Source organism: Euprymna scolopes, chromosome 5 (assembly GCF_053919585.1).
Source record: "Euprymna scolopes isolate OS-2025 chromosome 5, ASM5391958v1, whole genome shotgun sequence".
Lineage (NCBI taxonomy): Eukaryota > Metazoa > Mollusca > Cephalopoda > Sepiida > Sepiolidae > Euprymna > Euprymna scolopes.
The window spans coordinates 19,130,395-19,156,150 of NC_136486.1; the positions used below are offsets into that span (position 1 = coordinate 19,130,395).

Consider the following 25,756-nt stretch of genomic DNA (forward strand, 5'->3'; position numbering starts at 1 on the left):
TATATATATATATATATATAGTCTTGGAAGATTTTAACCTTTAAAACTATACAAAAAAATATTTTTTATCATTCGTTAGAAAACTATTTAGTCAGTAAGTCATTATATCACCTGCAATCACTGCATCAACTTGCTCTCTCGAATTCACTATAGCACCGGCAATAATTTATTTTTTAAGGGATCATCAGTTGTTTACCATGAACCACTGTTTCGGGGATTGAAAAACAAAACAGTATATTACGTCATGGCTCCCCAGTCGTGTTGATCAAACACCACCTCCCTTAATCTTAGGGGGAAAAAAAAACATGTTACAAATATTAGATCTAGTTTCCTATTCTTAATTACTTTATCTAACCTATTCATGTTATAAAAATGAATTTCTTACCTGTGAGATTCATTATATATATATATATATATATATATATATATATATATATATATATATATATATATATATATATATATATTGGACTTCATTATATAATGGACGATTATAATACTTCAAAATTGGCACCAAATATGCATACTCATCTGTGCACATCAGCTATATAATACGGAACTCTTTATTTAAAGCAAACAAATGAAATTTAATTTAAAAATTGAAATAAACGAATGATGCTATAAATTTTTTTTATTAAATGATTAAAAATATTTTTGAGACGTTTGTTGTCAAGACAACTTATTCATAGCAGACGACTTGGTTTATTATTATTATTATTTTTTTTAATTAAACTTCATTTTTCCAATGAAACGACCAAGTTTATCAAAAGAGTATTTTTCTAAAATCACCAATTCGGAGAATTAAAATGTTTTGCATTTTTTCAATCTCTCTCTCTCTCTCTCTCTCTCTCTCTCTCTCTCTCTCTCTCTTCTCTCTCTCTCTCTCTCTCTCTCTCTCTCTCTCTCTCTCTCTCGCTCACACACACACACACACACACACACACACACACACACACACACACACACACACACACACACACACACAAATGGAAGAATCACCGTTGGTTTTTAAAGGAGTAAAAGTCTGAATTCAAGTTCAGTGAGTGATAGTTTTTCGCTTTGCGTTTAATAGAAATAATTAGCATTTTAACGATTAAACCCCCATATTAAACTACTACTACTACTACTACTACTACTACTACTACTACTACTAATAATAATTATTATTATTATCATTATTCACAGATTCTATGAAATCAATAAAAATCAACCTCTAAACTTGATTTAAGTCAGAAATTACTTTTTATTCGTCAGTCAAAATTCTTTACAAGCTATAAATAATAAATTAAAATGGATGATTTGTGTTTACTATCGTGAATCTTCGAAATTAGAACTGTACCTTATCATCTCTGTTGTATAAAAGAAAACGGAAAATTTAGAACACGTAAAATATATAACGGTAATGTATATATATATATATATATATATATATATATATATATATATATATATATATATATATAAGATACTCGTCCCTGATCATCACAGCTTTGCACCACTTTCATTATGACTCCTTACAAATATATATATATATATATTAGTAACATTCCAAAGCCAAATAGATAATTATATTTCATTCATAATATGTTATTGCGTTTTACACGTGTTTCGTTGTATGGTAGAAAAACATCAGAGCCAGTTTATAGATTTCTCAGAAAAAACAAACCGTTAGAGGTTTTTTTCTTTGATTAAAAAAGATAAAAGTTGATGAAAAGAAATGGAAATCCTCAAAAGTCACAAGGTTCATAAAAAATTATTTATTAAAAATATATTAGAACCCTTCTGAAAAAAAAAAAGCCGTAGGAATTTGAAGCCCATGAGGATATATCAATATTTAAAGTGCTAAATGTAATTCTCTATAATTATAATCGTTTTTAATTTATATATACGTTACTTTCAGAAAAATTAGATGAGATAAGCTATCGGTACTGTCGGTTTCAAACCTGATAATAGGGAACCGTTTTAGGACCCTATATTAAGCTCTCTTCGGGATAAGGCGTTCTAAAACGGCCCCCTATTATATTAGGTTTGAAATTGACGGTACCGATAACTTATCTCATCTCTGAAAATACAAATATAAATATTGTGCTCTTATTTTGAAATTGTTTTCCCTTATAATAGAACACTCTACTGAAATTCTTTTTTCCAAAATATAACTATATATATATATATATATATATATATATATATATATATATATATATATATAAATATATATGGAATTTAAGCTATACAGAATATTCCGCGTTTCATTCTCGTAAGAATTCGTCAGGCTTATATATATAAGCCTGACAGATTCTCACGAGAATTCAACGCGGAATATTCTGGGTAGCTTAATTTCCATATATATTTTTATAACTTACTACCTAGCTCTACCTATGTATTGAGCACTGTTGGAGTAAATGCTAAAAATTTACGCATAAAATGATATGTGTTTAAATTAAGTAGTAATATATATATATATATATATATATATATATAATATTAAGTAGTTATATATATATATATATATATATATATATATATATATATATATATATATATATATAGCCAGTAGAGTTTAGTTTCCTAGAAGTACATCCAATGAAACAACATGTGTCTACCAAAAATAGTGCTCATATATATATATATATATATATATATATATATATATATATATATATATATATATATATATATATATATATATATATACTATTCAAACACTACCGTGTTTGAATATATAGTTAGGTGGCAGTTTTAGTCATTTAGAACCACTTTACAGCTTCGCCGCTCACTCATTTTTCCATCAAATTTCAAACAATTATTACAGTTTATAGATTCACCTTCTTTCTATTGTGAAAAAATAATTCAATTTTCGTTCAGTAAACCAAAAGTTATGATGAATTTATTGATGTTCAAAATCATAAAAATATGTAAGGAAGTGAGAGACGTTTTTTATGACTGGTTTCCATAGCAACCACGTCGCTTCAGCGACTACTGTTCCTACTAATTTACTGCTGTCGCAGAAAGAAAAGTAACAAGTGAAACAGAGAGAATGAAAGCATGAAAGGGAGATAATTGGGGGATTTTATTGAAAGCAGAAGAGTGCCGTACATTGTTATTACATATGTTTTTAGGGGGCAAAAAAATAAGACTGAAATGAAACAAAGAACAAGTTAATTTATTGGAAGCCTGGAAAAATAATGGATTACAATAGAAAAATGCGAGCATGAAAAGTAATATGGCTAAGCTTAAACATGGAAAAGTAAAGGACTAGTTGTTAAAACTGGAAAAGAAAAGGACAAGATATTCTAGTAAAAAATATAATAAATTTATGACTTAAATATTGCGGCATTAAGATGTTTAAAAATTCAATTTACAACATTATATAATCAATTCTTAATGCTGCAATATTTTAAGTTATAAATTTATTATATCTTTGTACTAGAATATCTTGTCATTTTTTTTCCAGTTTTAACAACTAGTCCTTTACTTTCCCATGTTCAAGCCTAACCATAACACTTGTCATGCTCACATTTTTCTATTGTAATATATATATATATATATATATATATATATATATATATATATATATATATATATATACACACACATATATATATATATATATTTAGTAAGATGATTGATAATTTATATATATATATATATATATATATATATATATATATATACACACACATATATATATATATATATTTAGTAAGATGATTGATAATTTATATATATATATATATATATATATATATATATATATATATCGCATATTGAACTTTTTTATCTGCCTGGGATCGTCTTATAAATATTAATACTAATATTTAATTGGACGTTATGTATACTGTATTATACAATCTATATTCTTACTGCAATTCAAGATATCATTTATATATATATATATATATATATATATATATATATATATATATATATATATATATATATATATATATATAAGGCTCATTTTAGGAGTTTTGTTTAATTGGTGGCTAATGACTATTGTTTCACTGAAAATGTAATATTTTTTTATTTTCAAATGGTAGGTGTATTCCGTAAAAACATTTAAAATTCCAAACACACCGAAATTTCGGGGATATTTTAAAATTGATACTTAATATAACTATTGTTAAAATTTCATAAAAATCAGAGGCATTTTTACAAAGGTCTTCCCATCTATCTACGCTCCCTTTGCATAAAACAAAATTAAACTAAATATTGTTAATGTTTGGACGCCCTATGCCTACCAGCTGTGTTCCAAAATTCATAATGAACGTTAACGATGCCAACTCAAAGGCCGGTAACATTCAAGACAACCAGTGGTATAATTAACAAGAAAACATTTATTAGCAAAAGGATGTTACAGAAGTATACATCATGATTCTGGGGCCATAACTGCCAGGAATAACTCAATAGCATGTTAAATATAGTTAGATTTATAATCTCCGTACGTTGGTATATCAAATTAACCCATAGCATGTAATTAGTTTATGAGTAAAGCATACACATTATAATATCTACATATATTGATACTTAATTTTACATATAGAGAGACAAGCGCCGTTTTATATATGCATTTTCAGAACTTCCCATTTTTAAGTCTTTAGACGAGTTTAGACTATAATTGGTTAAATTCGGAAAGATTAAACGTGTGCCCGACGTGCTAAATCTTTCATATTACGAAACTTGCCGAGCGTAAAAATGTTGCAAATAAAGTTTGTAAAGACAAATATTAAACTTTGAATCATCGTTATTTCTTTAATAAAAATTATAATACACGTTAAATAAAACTACCCTCCCGCTAAAAAAAAAAAAAAAAAAAAAAAAAAAATCAAAATGTCGGCGAAAGATTAAAGAAAAATACTTTTAATTAAAAAAAAAAAACCCCGTAATATCAATCGTCAATGAATTTCGACAGTTTTGTTTGGCCCGGGAAAGTATAATCAATTTTCAAAAAACGATCTACAATTTCGCTTTTTATTCAATTTTATAACTTTCCCGATTCCTTTTATTTTTTTAATAGAAGGATTTTCTTCTTTTTTAAAAAATTATTTTATTTTATTATTTAAAATCTTTGAATAAGAAAAAAATTCAGCGATTCATAACAATTATGAAGGGAAGAATAAAACGTGCGTAATGAGTGGTTACGGGTAACGGGAAAAATATTGTCGCCATGTTTTGTTTGTTTGTTTGTTTGATACTGTGTGGTTTAGTTTTGTCTCTGCTTTATCATGACTGTTTTTTTAATTTTTTTTTTTTTTTTAAAGTTCCGTCCGAATCTGTAGACGATAAGTTCCGGGGGATGAAAAGACAAACACATTAAAGGGATCCGTGATTATTTCCATTGTGTGTCGAAAAATGAAGAAATTTAAGATGAGATGCCAATCGGAAGTGAACACTCATCCTCGGAGACACGTCGGCAGGATGGCGACTTTTTTTTTTTTTACGGTGGCGGCGACGGTGATGGGGGAGGGGAGGTGGTGGGTTGGTTGGTAGTTATGTTGTTTGTTGTTTGATGCGTGACACAGGAAGCGGAATTTAAGTTTGGAAGTCAACGTTGGTTGCGGAGGGAGGGCAGAACCAGCGAGACAACGATAAAAAAAAATGAATAAAAAAAAACAAACAAACAAACAAACAAACAAACAAACAAACAAAACGATAATATCGAGACAAGAGAATCTAACATCACGTTACGACACGTGGTATCACGAAAGTTAAGTTACCTTATGTCTGGTTAGTACTTCTGGGTATTTATTTATATCTTGTAACGAGATGTTACCCTGGGGTCGGAAAGTGGAAATGAGAACTAGCAACCCCAAGGAGACGCACTGTGATATGCAAAAAGTGCCCGGGCAACCCCGTCAGCGTTTCCTGGTATAGGTGCTCCATGTAATAAACTAATACCTTCTCAAAGAAAGAAAAAAAAAGCCTGGGAGAGAGGAACGCCTAGAACTAAACAAGACCAGTCACATACCACAAACAATAAGTAAAAGGCCATATCAGAAATGGCATAAATTTGGTTGTTTTGGCTGATGAAAAAATCCCCCATCAATAGAATATTTAAGAATAGCAAGTGTTGTAAGTTTCGTAATGGCTAATGTATTTTTTTTTTTACTGATTTTAACCCCAAACAAGGCACACTTCCGCTTGGATACATCCAAGTTAGTCTAGTATTTAAGACCAAAGCTACAGGGATACAATAAGCAGCGAGATGTTTGTTAACATTACAATTAACTTCTGTATGTCAGTACAGTCAGAAATGCAGGGACCCGTGAGGGAATATCAACGTCTAGCAATACGAGGGAAGAAACTATTATAATAGAAGCATTTCCGTAATCTAGGGATCTCTACAATGTAAGGGTGGGATTTTGCTGCTTGTCGAGTATTTACGTCGAAGGGTTACGAGTGCTTCCAGTTCGTCAGCGCACATTCCATTACACAGGGATGTAACATTTTGCCGATGGGACAGGGGTTGGAGTTGGTTGATAGTGCGGGCCTTGTTACAGCAGATAGTCTAAATAAAACTCGTCTCTATCAACGTATATCAGCATTTTTTTTCGATTGGTCTTGAATTTCTTCAGTCATTCATAGTTTGTTCTTAGTACCGCTTTTAGTAAAGATTGAGCCTTCAACCTCCAGAAGAGCGTCTTTCGGAACTGATTATTACTTAACACGTACCAATTTCTACGGGATTTCGCTGGGAATAATTCTAAACCTTCACTACTGCTACTACTACTACTACTACTACTACTACTACTACTACTAATAATAATAATAATAATATTCGATTTAGAAAAGGTATATAATTAACAAAAAGGAGTGTAACTAAAAAGTTATAATTTACTCTCTAATCTATCGTAGCGTCCTCTTAGCTTCCAAGACGTAAAAGAGACGACATATCGCTAAACGAATCTCTCAGTTACTGTACCTATTTACAATGCCTCCCCACGGGCAGAGTTAGACACCAGGATCGTTTTTTAATGTGGAGAAAAGGTACAAAAATAAAAATCGTCTCAGTCGTGAAGGATTTCTCCTCTACTGGAAGAGAACGAGAAATTAACCTAATATAATCAAATATTTCTTTGTTTCTAAAACCCTAATTGCGTCATGTCTTATGTTATCAAATTAAACCAGATCCCACCATTGTTTATTATTTCCATTCTTGTCTGATTGTTATAGTTCAATTTGCCCCGATTGTTATTGATTAAAAATTCTATCTCTTCAATATTTATTATTTGTTTCTAAAGCTTACTTTCTAAACATTCCTTACTTAGATGTGGCAACTGCGTAGGTCAATTAGCTAACGTACTCGATTTCTATCGTAGGGTCTCAATATGTTATAATATAGTCAAAGACGAAAAAGCAAAAGTAAAACAAAACAAAATCAAGAAAAAAACAAACAAAAATCTTGTTATAATAATGAGTCATTTGATATAATGTTAAGACTGTTCATTAATGGGCTAGGAGACCGGGGTTCAATCTTCAGTCGTCATATAAAAGACTTAAAAAATGGAACTTGGTGACACTTTACTAAACATTCAGCATTATAAGGGGAGGATTAAGGGCAAGTGGTATCATCCTGCGAATGGAGTGACGCATTTCCGTACATCTTAGCATAACAACTATTGAAAAATGATGCCTTATGGTCGCCTCTGACTATAGTAAACCAATGTGCTTAATAATATCAGTAAGTTAATGACTTTTAATTCATTTATATCGTATGAATAAGATGCTTTTATTGGTGTTTTTTATTTTTTCGCTAACTCTATAGTAAAAATTACTTCTATAAAACATCAGGTACTTACAGGAAGGACCACGCGAAGGTTGCCGACATCTTAAGTGAAAATGTTTTGTGGAACGAATTCCAATCGAACATGGCCAGCCAGCTTGTTAGTCCGTATTAATCAATTAGGTACCGACATTTCCCATAACAATATCTTTGCCACGTCGAGACGAGAGATACACACAAGAAATCTTAGACGTTACAAGTTGACATAATGTTACCTAGAAATTTCCTCCTTCTGAGGAAACAGGTCTAAACCGCCCAAGGTATATATGGTAACAGGGCTTGAGCATAAAGAATAATGGTGGATGTCATTAAACAGTGACAAACCCCACTCCTCTCCCGGCGTAGGTGGGCGTCTCCACTCAACTAGTACAATCTCAAAAGCTAAAAACCAAAACAAATTAAGTCTTTTAGTCGTAAATGGCGGTCGAAATGGCCAGGTCGTGAATCAGCCTCAGCCAAAGGTGATTAACTGTAATGAATGAATGAGCAAGAATCGTGGCCCGAAGAAAAGCGTCGCCTCGTTGAAAGTTATTGCAAACTATTGAAAACTAACCAGCCGTGTAAACTGATTGCTTTAAACATTAACAAGAAAGGCAACTACTTCCATTCCTTCCTGGAAACGGAAAAAAAGTTGAAAAGAGTAACAATAAATAAATAAAATAAAATAAAATAAATAAATAAATAAATAAAATAAAATAAATAAATAAAGTAAAATAAATGAATAAATAAAATAAAATAAACAAATAAATAAATTGAATAAAATAAATAAATAAAATAAATAAAATAAAATAAAATAAATAAAATAAAATAAATTTTAAACGGTTTAATCTTAAAACGGGGGGAAAAGTAAAAGCCAAATATTCCCGAAAATAAAAATGAGAAAAGAAAAATATATTTTTCCAATTCACTAATGCCCGACTACCACTGTAACCCGAACAAAAATGTCAATTCAATCAATCATGATGATGATAATGATTATGATGATCATGATCAAAAACAACAGTGACGCATAATTTGCTTTCCAGTTTTTTTGTTTCAATTTTAATGTCAACATTTTTTATTTAATTTTGTTCGTTTGTAAATACGCGTAAGTTCGTTTCTCTGTTAGTTTCTTTATTTGAGTATAAGTTTTAATTTTATCAAGTGGACTCATAGCTCCATCATTCTCTATATGTATTTATTTATCTATATCAGTTTATATTTCCCCACTCTGTCTCTCTCTCTCTGTCTCTCTCTCTCTGTCTCTCTCTCTCTGTCTCTCTCTCTTTGCCAGGATGCGATATAGGTAAAATACTTTCGCTTGTTTTCTTTTCCTTATAAGGGAAATGGTTTCCATAATGTTTTATTGTTAAAGTGTTTTTATTCAATAAGAAAGGCTGTTCTTATGAAACTTTTCAAACGATATAATGTTTGGATTTGTCCGAATAGTCTTGAAAACAATTGTAACTAACGATGAAATACACTATTTGTTGCTACCAACCCATTCTATGAAGCCTTGGTTTTTATTAAAACAATATATATATATATATATATAGTTATATATATATATATATATATATATATATATATATATATATATATATATATATAGTTATATATTTCTCGGGTTTCGAATCCTGAGCTCGGATGTGTCTAACTGATGAGCCCAAATGAGGGCTGAAACTTGGACTTCCGGTTCTTTGACTGTCATGGCTCTTGTGGGTTGCGACGTTGTTTGGCTGTGGAATTTATTATATATATATATATATATATATATATATATATATATATATATATATATATATATATATAGGGTGTTCATTTATTCAGTATGCATTAAAACATATAAAACTTTATTTGCCATTTTTTACAATTTTTTTTATTGTAAATGTAAAGACAGTTCTAATTTTTTTAATGAACACGGTCTATATTTATATAGTGTCCCTAAAATCCGTGTTCATCAAAAAATTATATATACATATAGCGTTTGCATTACTTATAAAATCATCAAATGTTCACAGACAACGACTATAATAATTTTTTCCTTGTTTCATGGAGTTTCAAAAATGATAATTTTCTCTTCAGAGGAGATTGCTTGCAGGGTAAAAATAAATAATTTACTAGTTAGCATAAAAGCACTTCTTACATATATATTTTTATATATGCGTGTTCCAAAATATACAACTCTATACGTTTACGTATATTGGCTATGCAAGTTATATATATATATATATATATAATATTTACATCCCGGACAAACGGTTATTTCGTTTTATGAGAACTCATCTGGTAAATGTGGGAACGTATACAACGAATGGTTTGAACTTTAGATCTCATACTTCGACATCTATATCCATACGCCAAACGTGTTCGAGTGAGAAGTATAAATACCGAACTTTATCAGTAGGATATATTGTGGTTTAAGAGGACCCACTCTCCACTTTTGATAGGAAGGGAACCTATGCATTATAGCTAAGCTTCAAAGAGAAACAATTAATTATTCAAAAACACAGTGATCTTCCTTTAAGCTGACAAATAGTTATAATTTCAGAATTAAATATTTACACCCACAGACATTCCTGTATTTCGTCTCCTAAAGGCTCATCAGTGTGGCCACGTATATTACTGAATCACTGCTTATGCGTATGTGATTACGAGCAACTGTTTTGGAACGCGTATCACAAGTTTATTCTGAAGATTCTGATGAAGATGTGCAATGAGTTATTCTCATCTTTATAAACATGAAACATTCGTAAATAAAATTAATCGGGTTTACACTGATGTTGGGTTTACATACACAGGATGTCTCAGCAAATGTACTCACACTTCGGATGACGATAGACCGTTTAGACATAGATTGAAATGGAACAGCTTTGAATACACAAGACAAATGTCATTAAAGGATTATGTTCGCAAATGTTCAAATTGATAACCATTATTGTCAAGGCAACACTGATAATACACCCCAAGGGATTCGCAAACATCACGGAACAATAATTACTGCCTCCCAAGACGGAAAGCAACGGGAAACTACCACCCTTACATGTCTTCCCAAGATTACCACGGCTCTACAATTTGGAGAGCCGTGGTCGCCGACGCGCTTAAAACAATAGGGCCGCCGCCGCCGCCGCTGCTGATGCTGCTGCATAGTTGTTGCTGTTGTTGTCACACTACGTTTTTACCCAACTAATCCTCTGGCCTGCTTTGGGTAGGATTAAAGCTGCTGTCTTCAAAGGATTCCAATAATAAAAATAAGATATATATCGTTCGGTACAGACATGACAATGGAAGACCACATAAGAACGAAAATTTGGATTTATAGGACCAAAAAATCGAACTTTGATCGCCCTTCGGAGCCTGTAGCGCAGTGGATAGTCTCTACGGTTCCAGGTGAGCATTGTTTGGAGATAACGATTTCAATCCTACGTAGAGCTGGTCAAAGGATTAGTTGGTCAAAAACGTGGTGAGACGACAACTATGAAAGGCAGTGATTACTAAGGATACAGTTCGAAGACTCAGCATCCCTATCCTGTCGCAGTTAATCACCTGAAGATGAGGATAACAGTCAGCAAATAAATAAATACACAAATTATTAGTGATGAGACGATTCTAATATTTTTCCGATTCCGATACAATAACCGCTTCCGTACTAAGTTACCGATTCCGATAAAATTACCGATTCCGATTCTTTATACATCTCTAAATATTTAACTATAAAAGTGTTATTTTTGTCTAATTACCGTAAAAACACTTATTAAATGTGCAGATATTTTCTCAAACGTAAAAGCACACTTGGGGTGGGGGATCAATAGCTTTTTACGTTACTAGTAATTTAAAATCAATAAATCTTTATTATTTTATTATAACTACTAGCTTTCATGCAAATGCGGAAAATTATACAAAGGTGATACCGGTCGCCTCCTAAAGCTAAGGCTAGAAGAACATTGTAAAACCGTGACATGATAGGAGGTCGAAAAGTCGAGACTAGCTGATGACATATGGAAAGAAAAAGGAACACACTCCCATTTACGGAACGAGGTAAAAATAATTGTCAAGGATGCAAGATGGAGAGTTAGGCGACTTAAAGAAGCAGCATATATGCTAAAAAAGGAAAAATGACTAAGCAGACCAAGTATAGAGATCAGCAGTATATGGGAATTTATAATTATAAAGTGAAACAAAAATCGCACAACCCTTCTTTAAAATTTTAACGGTAAAAGGGAGATAATCCCACCAAACTTTATTAAAGACACCCCCCTCTTGTCAGCCATTGTTTTCACACATACGAAACCACCACGAAAAAAAAAAGAAAAAAAAAAGAAAAAAAAAAGAAAAAAAAACCAACCCCAAAAATACGAAACCATCTACGGAGCCAGTAGCTTTTCTCTTTTCTTCTCCAAGATGACGACCAGCATACCTGACGAAGGCCGGAGACTACGCCAACCGAAACGTTGCACAAATAACACTCAAGATGAGAACAATAGTCTGATCAATACAAATAATATAAATAATCAGCTCTCATCTCAAAATTTTAGAACTGAATTCTTTTAGGATACGTTTGGTGGAAAAGAGAGTTTGGATGGAAAAGCGAATGTAGGAAGACACGGAAGTCCAAGTGCAACGAGGTATTTGGATAGAAAAATGTAGTTTTGGCAAAAAAAGGAGTCTTGGTGGAAGATGTTTTTTTCTGAGATGGACATTTTTGAAATTATTTTCTAAAAAGTGAATATTAAGCAGAAATCGAAACGAAAGTAAAAGACTTTGTAAAGAATTTTTGATTTAATTTTTCATTTTTCTCTTTGTTATCCCGATACAAAAAAAGATGGAGATTAATTAAATTAACATAATAGTAAATGCCCGTATCTGCCCTGCTGCATTCACTATTGGGTCACGGGCAAAAAGTGGGTGGGCGTCAGTTCTCTTCTTCGTAAATTAGCCTCCATCGAGTACAGAAAGCCTGTGGCACAGACGTAAACCCCGTGCACGCGTGCAAGTCCGGCTTTCTAAACGGATAGACCCGTGTACATTAATTGTGTGAGTATGCCAATTCCACTAATTGCTCCCCTACCTCAAACAAAAACGAAAACGCCCATCCGACCAAGCATCCAACTATGTCGGTTGCTGGCTTCTATTTTTGGTGGCAAATAGGTACGTGCCTTACACACGAGACTTACGAGACCCCCCTTCGTTGCCCGCAACGAAATCGAGTAGCCCCACGCAACAATGCCATAAATAACGCAATGAATCAAGGATTTTTAATTTATTACTAAAAAGTACGTCAACAATTCTGTGTGGTCCTCGTTGTAGAAAAGAATGGCGAATGACTTTCATGGAGACCCTGTCAAGTTTGAATTGTATTAAACGCCGCTTTGGAACTCCTACTCTGCTCTCTGTTACCTCGACTTTATTAACTCCCAGAAATGTAAATGCAATGTGAACAAACATCTTGCTGTTCAACTGCACAACTTAGGTTGCCTCTATAATCTGGCCCCTATCATAGTAGCTCTTTATGTTTCATTGGCCATATACCTTGTTTTTAGGCGAACAAAAGTTTAAGAAAAAATAACTAAAATTAGGGTAGCCTTCAAAAATTCCAATTTTTTATTAAAGTTTGCATATTAATGTTTTTAAATCTGGCTATATAATAGAACGCAAGTACATTTTATGTTGAATTCGTACATTATCACCCTGCACACATATTTAACAAAAAATAAGATCGCTCAATTAGCAAAGATAATGATTGATGATAATAGGGCTAGGACAACAGCATATTCTTTTCATTGTTTTGACTCAAAAAAATGAAGAGAATAACTGTTGTCATAGCCCTAGTGACAAATCAAATATTGTCAAAATAAAAGATTCGGACTTTAAAATGAATTGTTCCAAAATCAATTTGTGTCGCCACATCGTTTATTTTTAAATAGCAATAAAACTGATATAGCAAACTTTGATTCTGAGTGCTTCTGTGTACATGTCAAAAAAGTGCATAGAAGTTTGTCGTTGAGTTAATAGTCCCATTTGTGAATTTATCATTTGTGTCTGCCCGTTTCCAAGTATTTGGATTAATGGGCGTTCTCTTTTTCAACGTGCGTTCTTGAAATTCAGGCAACTGTACAATAGTAAACCCTCGACCACTCAGCGTCCGCGTATGTGAAAGGTGAGCTCAAGTTAAACTTAATTTAAAGTTCTATATTCATTGTGAATAGTGATTTACTGAAGAGGACATTCCCATCAGGGATTCGTGCCCTGCTTGGTGTCAAAGCGTTTCTGAATAGGACGACTGCTGGGCAGTTAATAGAACACTTTCTTCTTTATTTTTTTCGTTCCTTCTTTTTAGTTATTTTGCTTTTCTTTTTTATTTTTTCTTGCGTGCTGTCTTTTTTTTAATATTTTCTTTATTTAAAATTTTATTCTTCTTTCTTCTAGTCGTTATTAATGCGTTTCTCGTTCTTTTCTTTTAGCCTTTCGTTCTTTTCATTTTAAAAAAAATTCTTTTTATATCTTCCTGGTTTTAGTTTCCGTTATGCTTTTTGTTAAATCTCGTTCTCCTTAAATCTCGTTCTCCTTAACTCTATTCCTTACATTCTTTGGGGGGGGGGGTGGGGGTGGAAGGAGGAAGTTCCATGGGAGTATGAAAAATTCACAAGTGGTCCCCAATCACATGTATATCCATGTTAGGAGAGATGATAATCTTAGATCTTTTCAACTCTTGCAGGAAGGTGCCGGCGTTCTACATACAGCGCCTTGAATACTCAAATTGGTCACCCATCTGGTAATGACCAGGCTCAACGTTGCTTAACTACGGTGATCTAATGAGAACGGGCATGTCAACGTGATTATGCTGTCTTACGTTCTTTATCTTTTCTTTTACTTATTTTTCTTCTTTTTTTTAAATAGATTTTTTAATATTATTTTTGTTTATTCTTCATTTCATCTAAATTTCATCTGTTCTATTTACTCCATTAAATATTGAACCATTTCTTTCTATTTAGTCGGCTTTCACTTTTCATTTCATTCTATATGTTTCTATATCTTTCATTCTATATGTTTCTATATATTCTATATATTTTTCTATATCTTTTATTCTCTATAGTTCTGTATATTTCATCTTTTTATATCTTTCTATATTTTTCTATATATTTTTTCTGTATATTTCCATATGTTTCATTCTATATCATTCTATATATTTCTATAGCTTTTATTCTCTCTATATACATTCTATACCCTTCATTCTCTATACATCTGTATCTTTCATTCTATATATTTCTATAAATTCTATACATTTTTTCTAAGTATTTCTATATAGTTGATTCCATATCTTTCTATATCTTTTATTTTATGTTTCTCTATATATTCTATATATATTTTTTATATGTATATATCTTTGAAAGTGAGAATGTGTGTGTGTGTGTGTGTGTGTGTGCTTGTGAGGACACTTCTCAGCCTATATACTCAACGGATTCTTTATCTACAGGCTTGAAATTTAGTATATAGTATATTCAGACACGTAGAAAACTTTTTAGTCGGTTTTATCCCGAAAAACAAAAACGGCCCGCTAAAGGGTAAAAATTGAAAAATTGACACATGATGGTCGTCAGATTTTTATTTGTGTGCTGTTTCATGAATGTGCATGTGTGAATGTGCGTATTACAGATTCCTCATCCTAAGTATGAGTCGGTTGAAAACACTTTTTAAATCGTGTCAAGCATTCCTAATGGTAATCGTACTTGACTAACAATGTAGAGGTTTTGGTTTCGATCTCAGCCCGAATATTTTCTTTTTTTTTCTTTACTTACAAGAAGTGAACTGTTTAGAAAAAAACATAATACTTGCATGCACATGTCTTAGTTTCTTTGTGAATTAAAATATAGTATTTATGCGTATTTTACGACTGGGCAACACCGGGCGATTTGCTAATCTATAAGAATATGGGCATGATTACATAAATTCGAAAAATCGGAAGAGTAGTTGCAATCGTGTGTTATATTTACGCCATCTTTTTTTATAAACACACACACACGCCCCCCCCCATATATATATATATATATATATATATATATATATATATATATATATATACTTGATCGGGATTGAATAAGGATCAACGAATGTTTCGCACTTTGAGTACATTTATTTTCATCAAAATCGGTATATATATATATATATATATATATATATATGTATATATATATATATATATATATATATATATATATATATATATATAATGAAAATAATGGAAATAGTATTCAGACAAAATAGAGAAATAAAAAGGAACAAAACGTGTTATGTGTTCAACAAGGTTTCGTCTTTATTTCATCCAGAGGAAGTCTCGAAATAAAAACGAAACGTTGATGAATACATAACACGGTTTGTTCCTTTTTATTTCTCCCCCTCCCTTTCCCTCTTTTTCTCTATGTATGTATATATATATATATATATATATATATATATATATATATATATGTATATATATATAATTAGTTTTTTTTTAAAAAGAAGTCGAGCAGATTGATCAGTTATAAGGCAAATCCAAAAATAAGAGCGTATTTATATATATTTTTGTTTACAGAAAGTTTAACATAAGACAAGTCATTGATACTGGCAGTTTCAAACACGATAATTAGTATCGTTTTATGTACCCATATCAAGCTCTCGTCAGCCAATACTCAAGATGAGTATTGGCTGAGGAGAGCTTGATATGGGTATCTAAAACGGTCCTTATTATCGGGTTTGAAACTGACAGTACCAATTACTTGTCTCATTTAAAAACTTTCTGTAAACAAACGTATATATATATATATATATATATATATATATATATATATATATATATATATATATATATATATATAAATTAAAACTTAAAGACCAAAATACAAATATTAATATGCAAAGTTTAGTACCATACTTAAAAAATGCTCAATATTCCGGATAGAGCATGTATATACGTGCATTAAATTCCAGTTATATATAAATATATTAAAGTGAAAACAGAAGAAAACGCTTGATTAATAAGATTGTTTAAAAGATTTATTTCCGAATTTATTTCATTATATATATGTATGTATGTATGTATGTATGTATGTATGTATATATATATATATATATATATATATATATTAGGATTATTGTAAATTATTTTTTTTTATCTCTGTTATCTGTACCTACATTGAGATAGCAAACGAGTGTATACATATATATATATATAGGAAATTTATTACTGTGAGTCCAGAATGAGTTTACAAATTGTTTCAGCTAGAGGAAAATCCTCAAAGAGAGGAAAAAATCCAACTAGCATCGTCAGAATTCATAGATGGACTAAGTTATAAAGTCAAATAAGAATGGAAAAATCGTAGATAAAGGGGAGTTAGAAAAGAAGGGGGAGTGGTAGGGAGAGGACGTTGGAGTTTAAAGCAGTAGGAGTGTCTTCGATAAGAGAGGGGTTTATAATTAAATATTAATTATGTGTAAATTCTTATATACGTTTTTTTTAACGGTTTAAACTTAAAAGACGCTACTTTTATTGATAACGGCATAAGTAACAGTTAATTTAAAGGATCACCATGACAACAGGTTGGAGAGTTAATGTTAGTGAAGGAACGGGTTGAAAATGGGGTTTAAAGTGATTTAGCCGGGCGGGGAGAGATTGAAAGATATTTATTGTTTATAAAATGGAAAGAAAAAGAAAAGGAAAAATAAGTTAATGAAATATACTTTACAGGTTTATTTTGATAGTATAATGATATATATAATTAAATATAATATATATATATATAAATAAATTAGCCGGGCAGGTAGAAATTATACGTTACAGGTTTATTTTAATAAAATAAAATAATAAAATAGGTGAAAGCTTAAGTAAGTAACTTAAATAATAGATAAAACAATTATATATATATATATATATATATATATATATATATATATATATATATATATATATATATATATATATATATGAAGAATTACTCCATCCTCGAATATTCCTTTAAAATTACCACTTTTATAGGTTTTCAGGGTCGCTGAAAACGAAAATTATGTTTAAAATTAAGGCAAACGAGTAGCTTCCAAAATATGAAGAAATGTTAGTTTTAAAAAGTGGGGGATCACTTTTCTATAATAATTTAACGTAAAATGGTCACCCACTTTGTGCGGGGCTTCCTTTCTACCCTCGGAAAATCCTTTAAAATTACCTGTTTACATTTGGTGGGAGGCGGTGGAGGGGCGGGGGTGTTTTGGCCATTTTCAGAGACCCGAAACCCCAGAAGAGTGGTAATTTTAAAGGAATTTTCGAGGGTGGAGTAATTCTTCATATTTACTATATATATATATATATATATATATATATATATATATATATATATATATATATATATATATATGATCGAAGCTATAGCTTTTGCAAATTATGATTTACAACATTTATTCTTCGTAGACACAAAGGATACGAGATAAAGATAAATATTTCCTTATTCCATGAAGTTTCAAAAATAGACTAAGATGAAAAATAGTAAAATAATATTGTTTATAGATTAGCTATAATTTTCGTGGTTAACACAGTAATTGAAATTCTCAAAGTTTGAAAGAAATAATATTGCAAAGATCTTAACTTATTTCTATTTATATTGAAATTCTATTATTAAGTTCTAATATTAAGCATTTTTATTTGAATGGAATTATCCTATAAATATTAGTATCAATATTTATATCCACATTTTATGTTAAAAGTTTTTAATTCTGAATATATATATATATATATATATATATATATATATATATATATATGAAAGTCAGAGTTGTGTTTTCCGTGATAAAATATTTATATATAAATTCAATATACATATATATATATGTATATATATATATATATATATATATATATATATATATATATATATATATTAAAAAAGAATTTATATATATATATATATATATATATATATATATATATATATATATATATATATCAAAAAAGAACTTTTTCTCAATAAGTTTATATTTTTTGTTCTAAAACAATTATTTCTCATTTTTGCAGGTGATTGTCCCAGTATAGTTAGCGATGGTTGTTCAGAAGTGACCAGCAGATCACAATATAATGAAGGATCAACGGTCGTTGGTAATGACCTCTGTCCGTACGACGCCGAAAGTAGTTTGACCGCGGAGGGTATTAAGGAACACTGTCCGTCGTCGTCAGTCCAGTCGCCAAGAAGTTTAGACGACGCGTCTAGTCCACAAAACGCCGACATCAACAGCATGCACGGAGGACCGGTGAACGGTGAAGATGGCAGCGGCGTTTCAAGCCCGAAACCACGAAAAATTCGCCGGAGTCGGACGACTTTTACAACGTTTCAGCTTCACCAGTTGGAAAGATCGTTCGAAAAAACACAGTACCCGGATGTATTCACGCGAGAAGAGTTGGCAATGAGACTCGACCTAAGTGAAGCAAGAGTCCAGGTAAGCAACATATTAATTATAGAAAAATGTGTGAAGAGCATGTATTTTATAATGAATATAAGGAGAGGAGACAGTTTTTCTTATAAATGTATCAACTACACACCCACCCACACACACACACACACACACACACACACACACACACACACACACACACACACACACACACACACACACACACACATATATTTCTTTATTTAGTTGTGATTTCAATCAAAACTTAGCCAATGGAAACCACAAAGAAATCAGTACTGAAGCATGTATATATATATGTCGTACATAATGTTTGCATAAATAAAGAAAATTATGCAATAATGCAGCTCTGTTTCTTATTGAGTACTATTTTATAAACACCGGTTTCATTGGATTAAAATCAAGGAATACATTTATTATATATATATATATATACGTTTTAGTTTTCCCGGAAACTACTTGGTTGATATGATTGAAATCTTGTATTGATTTTTGCTATGAGAAGGTATATGGTATCCGTTCGATGCACAGTTAGGGAAATAAGATTAATCATTAACTCTAGAATTTTGGCATAAAGCATCCAGTCTAAATCAAGGGCCTGTAAGGTTTTTAATGGGCTAAAAATTCTCGTCTATTAATGATGTATATTCGGTATTACTATCTTTAAATGCTCAATTCAGGGTAGCGGTAGGACAATGCACCCCTCTTTACTTTGATATCATCATCCAATGCATTACCTGCTCTTTTTTGGAGGTAGAGTAAACGTAGTATTTGTTTTGTTGTCATCCTGCTAGGCATTATCTCCTCTTTTCGAGATCGTATATGTTAGTTTGTCTTAATGTCATCCTCTTCTCATTTAAAAGGTTAGTGTATTATCTGTCCTGTTGTCATAAAATCATTATCCCAAGCATTATCTCACCCTTTGTGTAGTATATGCTCGTTGCTTATATATACAAAAATATCCGACCAATAAGTTGTAATAAAAAAAAATGAAAAATTTGTACGTACAAAAAAACGTGGTATTAAAATAAAAAGAAATTAACCTAGTGCTTCCAGATCAGGCTTTCTGGCTTGAAATGCATCAAACACTGATGCTATTGTTTTTCCTTTTCCTCCGCAAAACTCAATCATGTTCGGCAAAATAAAAAATAGAAACAATTTGCCTTTAAAAAACAACCAAATCAAACATAATGAATAAATATTTAAAAATATAAAGAACATTCACAAAAATGATCGGACTCGCCATTAAATAACCCCCAAAATGGTTGATATGCCGGAAGACAAAAGAACCAACCGAAACACCATGAATAAAAATCTTTACCAAGATGGTCTTTCGACATTATATATATATATATATATATATATATATATATATATATATATATATATATATATATATATGTCTTCAAGTCCAACATAAACAAATTCCTGACAAACCGCCCCCTTAATTAAGACACTCTATCAAATATCCAATACTAATGATTACTACAATGCTATCTCATTGATTACTGTACACGCAATAACCCTTATCCGTGAGTGGCCTCCGGGCCTTGATAAGTGGGGACCTCCATGTATATATATATATATATATATATATATATATATATATATATATATATATATATATATATATATCTATATCTATATATTGAACAACATTGAGTTCTTGGTCTTCGGTTCAGGATCAAAGTGTAGTATCTGTATCTTTTTTGTTGTCGTGGGGATCATAGTGGAGGAGAAATCCTTCATGACTAATACATTTTTTATTTTGGTTACTAACCAGAAAACCCGCTTTTTGGGGAGCTGGTTTCCCTAATATTAAAAATCGACCTTGTTTCTAACTCTTCCCTCGAGGGAGGCAAGAAAACAAAAATAAACAAAAAAATGCTCTTTGAAGTTAGAATAGAGTACCTTAGTTCACCGGTAGTGCGAATGTAAAAACCAATCATCAGCGCTATAAATTCTTATATTGTCGATGCAAGTTAAATTTGGCCAGAAACAGAAAGTGTAACTAAACAAAACTACTTTAATCCAAACAAGCACTATAACGTACAAATCTTATTGAAATAACAGAAATACGTTCATTGAAATTGTGAAAAGATTTCTAACAATTTTTTTTGTTTTGTCTTTTTTACAGGTGTGGTTTCAAAACAGACGAGCCAAATGGCGAAAGCGTGAGAAAGCCATGGGTCGCGAAAGTCCCAACTTCCTTCCAACAGACCATCTTCAATCGTTGCCGGACGTAAGCGCGCTGGCCGGTGCCACCCACTTCAATAACGCCGGCGCCACCGACGCTTTCTGGCAAAACCGTTTTCCTCATCTCACCGGGGTCAGTCCGTTCTTAACCCTCCACCATCAACCCGGATTCTCGACGCTCGCCCCGACGTGCATCCCGGGCAAACTGCCTTTCGGCGGTCTTCTTTCGAACTATATGGGCGCAACCACTGCGGGGCCCGGCGCGCTACCCAACATTCTCCTAAACAGCGGTATGATACCAAGCTCACACATTAACCATTCGCCGGTGAGGTTCTCGTTTGATTCGGACGTTGTTGATATGCGAAAGTCAAGCATTGATAATCTGCGCTTTAAGGCCAAAGAGCACACTTCCTCCATTGAACATATTCCGATGTTGGCTCACACACATCAAGAACTTGCTAAATCATAATTGTATCTTTAATCTTTTTTTTTCATTTTTAACCCCTGGCCCATCCATTTTTTTAAAACTCATGTGCAAAAAAACGAATGAATGTTTTTCTCTTGTGATGTTTGTTTGAAATCTCGTGAATATTGTATAAAAATTGCAACGCAAATAATTTGTGGCTTTAGAGAAGATTAAATGGAAATTCAATTATTTACGTCGGTGTTGAGTTCTTTCTTTCACATTTTTTATCCGTCGTTTAGGAGATTACGTTTTATTCTGCATTCATTTATTTTCCTCAACAAGTCTGCACTTTGTGTCTTTCTCTCTATCTGTCTGACTGTTTGTCTGTTTGTCTTTCTCTGTCTGTCTGTCTTTCTCTGTGTTTGTTTGTTTTCTTTCTCCATGTTGTCTGTCTGTCTTTTTTCTCTGTTTGTCTGTCTTTCCCTACGTTTGTCCATTTCTTGTGTCTGTCCGTTTGTCTGTCTTTCTTTCTTTCTCCATATTGTTTGCCCGTTTGTCAGTCTTTTTATATGTCTGTCTGTTTGTCTTTCCACGTGTTTGTCTACATTTCCATATGTTTGTCTGTTTGTCCATCTTTCTCTATGTTTATGTTTCGCCTGTGTATATACTTTCTTTATGTCTGACCGCTTTCTTTATATTTGTTTGTCTGTCTCTTTATCTATGTTTGTCTGTCCGTCTCTTTCCCTATATCTGTCTATCTGTCAGTTCGTGGGTTTGTCATTATATCTGTGTTTTTTTTCCATTCTGTTTACCTTGTCCGTTTGTCTCTTTGTATGTTTGCATTTATATCTCTCTGTTTATTAATGTTTGTCTGTCTTCCTGTCTGATTGTATTTCTGTCTTTTTCTATGCTTGTCTGTCCGTTTGTTTGACTGTCTTTCTATGGTTGTCTACTCTGTATCGTCTTCAGTGTCTACCTATTTACTTTTTCAATGTTTGTCCGTCTGTTTGTCTTTGTCTATGTAAGCAACCGCACATAACAAGAACTGCTGATAAGATATCCATGAAACTTGTATCCAAAACATTAACATATATTAACACCCCTTCGACTATTTAATAAATAATAAAAAAAAGTTCGATGCTAAGTAGTTTGAAACAATTGACAAGATACTACAATTGCGATAACTGTGGGAAGTCTATCAAAAAGAATGATTTGCAAATTAATTCTCATGGCGGAAGATATTGGCTCGGAAACTAAAGGCAAGCACACAAAATAAAGTCCTGAAACAAACAAACAAACAAACAAACAGACAAAAAATTACACCAAACAAAAAACAAGAAAGGAAAAAGCAGTTACTAATTTATTTGTAGTTTTGTATTTTATCATTTTTTACACACACACACGCACACACACACGTACATACATAGGTTGTAGGTATAAAAGTAATTGTTAATATTTATGAAAAATATAATAATTATAAAAAGTCCCTTTAAGAAAATAATGTTGAGCACTCTTTAGATAGGAGGTGTCTTAAATAAGTTTCCAAACTTTTTTTTCATATGGGTACTTTTATTGATAGTACACACATGAAACTCTAATCCTCTTCGAAGTAATCTCCTCCGGCTGCAATGTACTTGTTGTACCGTTCCAACAACTTCTGTAAGGCCTCATGAAGTCCTCTTGTGTGAGTGTGTCAATGACCCTCGACACAGCCTCGTTCATCTCCTCAATTGTCTTATAACGACAGTCTCTAAAGTTTTCTTTTAGTTTTGGGAATAAACAAAGTCAAAGGAAGAAGGGGCTAAACTGTGGGATCTGAATTCGACCAGTTCGACCATTTCTCTGCTGTCATGACAACGTCTTTTTTTTCTGATTTTCTCTGTGCACACTTGGGACAAACTTTGGGCAAATCTTCCACATCTTCAGTTCTTTGCGAATAATTGTGTGTACAGTTCCCACACTGACATCAAACTGTGCACTTAACGTCTCTATAGTCATACGACGATCCTTATTCATGAAATTCTTTATTTGGCCAATCAACTTTGGTGCTCTGACTTCCTTACCCCTCCCACACTTCTCATCATACCTCACAGACTCCATGCCTTCCTTGAATCTCTTATGCCACTCAAAAACTGATGCTCGATTCATGCAAGATGGTCCAAAGACAGTCTTAAACATTCCATACGTTTCTGTGGCATTTTTCCAACTTTAAACGTTTATTAAATATCGTTCTTCTAAAATATCCTCACGTCCAGATAACATTTTTAAAATTACTAGCCGTGACAATCGGGCTTTAGTAGAGTCTATTCCAATTCCTGCTGTAGCTGTTCATTTGAACCTGACATCATAAAAATTGGTCAGTAATCTTATAAGATATATAGCAATAATATACCCAGTTTTCTAGATTCTACAACAATTTTAAATGTCTGTACAAAAATTCAGGAAAATTATTTAAGGCGCCTTGTAATTAAGAAAAAACGGCGAACTTAAGCGCATATGTAAAATCCCAACTTCCTATTTCTGAATACTCTCTGATTGTTTACTGTTTATGCCCGCTGAATTGGCATTTATTGGTTCTTAATTTCTTCCAATTGGATTGTCACGGCTAGTAATTTTAAAAATGTTATCTGGACGTGAGGATATTTTAGAAGAACGATATTTAATAAACGTTTAAAGTTGGAAAAATGCCACAGAAACGTATGAAATGTTTAAGACTGTTTTTTTGACCATCTTGCATGAATCGAACATCAGTAAAAATCATATTTTGTTGGAAATTGTTTTTTTGTTTTTGTTTTTCCTCCCATTTTCGCCCCAAACAAGTCACAGTGCCTCTTTGAAGTAGGGGGCTACAATCGGGAACATAAGTTGCAGGGATGTTATGTAGTGAAATGAGCATCAAGATATCTGTTCACATTACACTAGAACTTCTGCATGTCAGTACAGTTGGGAAAGCAGAATCCCGGAAGGGAGTTCCAAAGTCTAGCAGTTCTGAGGAAGAATCTACTGGAGTAGAAGGCTTTCTAACATCTAGAAATATCTACTGTGTAGGGGTCGGGTTTTACTGCTTGTCAGGTTTGTCGGGTTATTTACGTCAGGGGAGGGGTACAAGTGCGTGTAATTCGTCGGCGCATTCACCATTAAAATACTTGTAAAACAGGCAGAGGGATGCAACATTTCATGGATGTGACAGAGGTTGAATCTTATATGACAGTTCAGGATCTATAAGGTTGGTGACTCTCTTTTGAACCCTGTCCAGGAGTGAGAGACTAGTAGCAGATGCACCAGCCCAAATGTGACAACAATACTCCATGCATGGACGAATAGTGGCCTTAATTTTGAAACCAGGTTTACTGTTTTCTTTGAACAAAAGTGAATAATAACATTTATTTCCGGGTGTTTGTTTATGTATAGTGTTGCGTTTAACTTTACACTCGAGTTTGCATCAGTAATACTTAAATAAATGGTTATTAATGCTAGGGGATTAAGAAGGGAAAAATCAACCTTGCAGTATAATATCTGTTTTTTTTTTTAAATCATAGTGTTGCTTACGAAAACACGAATGTCAATAAAGAAATCCATTTCATACACAACAAATGTCGGAAATGAATTGCTGGAGTTTAGAACATGAATAAGCTTATAATATAAAATTAATTACGTTTATTAATATCGAATTGAATTCAGTTTTAAACGTGAAAAAAATAGAAGCACAATATTCTTCTTACGACAAAACAGAGCTTAACACACACACACACACACACACACACACACGCACACACACACACACACACACACACACACACACACACACACACACACACGCGCGCGCACACACACACACATATAACAAATATTTTGTATATATATATATATAATTGACATATATAACTTGACTTAAAAGTTACATGAATAATTATGCACAACGAAACAGGTGCTGTTAAGAACTGAATCATTTAAGTTCTGGC

The 25,756-nt window shown here is 32.1% G+C and overlaps 1 protein-coding gene across 1 annotated transcript in view; it reads left to right on the plus strand.

The window, feature by feature from the left end:
- The window catches only part of LOC145276723 (uncharacterized), a 55,245-nt gene extending 33,198 nt beyond the window's left edge, over window positions 1-22,047 (plus strand). The window contains exons 2-3 of the mRNA XM_080127940.1: window positions 18,801-19,219; window positions 21,330-22,047. Of these exons, the coding sequence (XP_079984066.1) occupies window positions 18,801-19,219; window positions 21,330-21,857 (947 nt within the window). The 3' untranslated portion in view covers window positions 21,858-22,047. The remainder of the gene's footprint in view (window positions 1-18,800; window positions 19,220-21,329) is intronic.
- The last annotated feature ends 3,709 nt before the right edge of the window (window positions 22,048-25,756 follow it).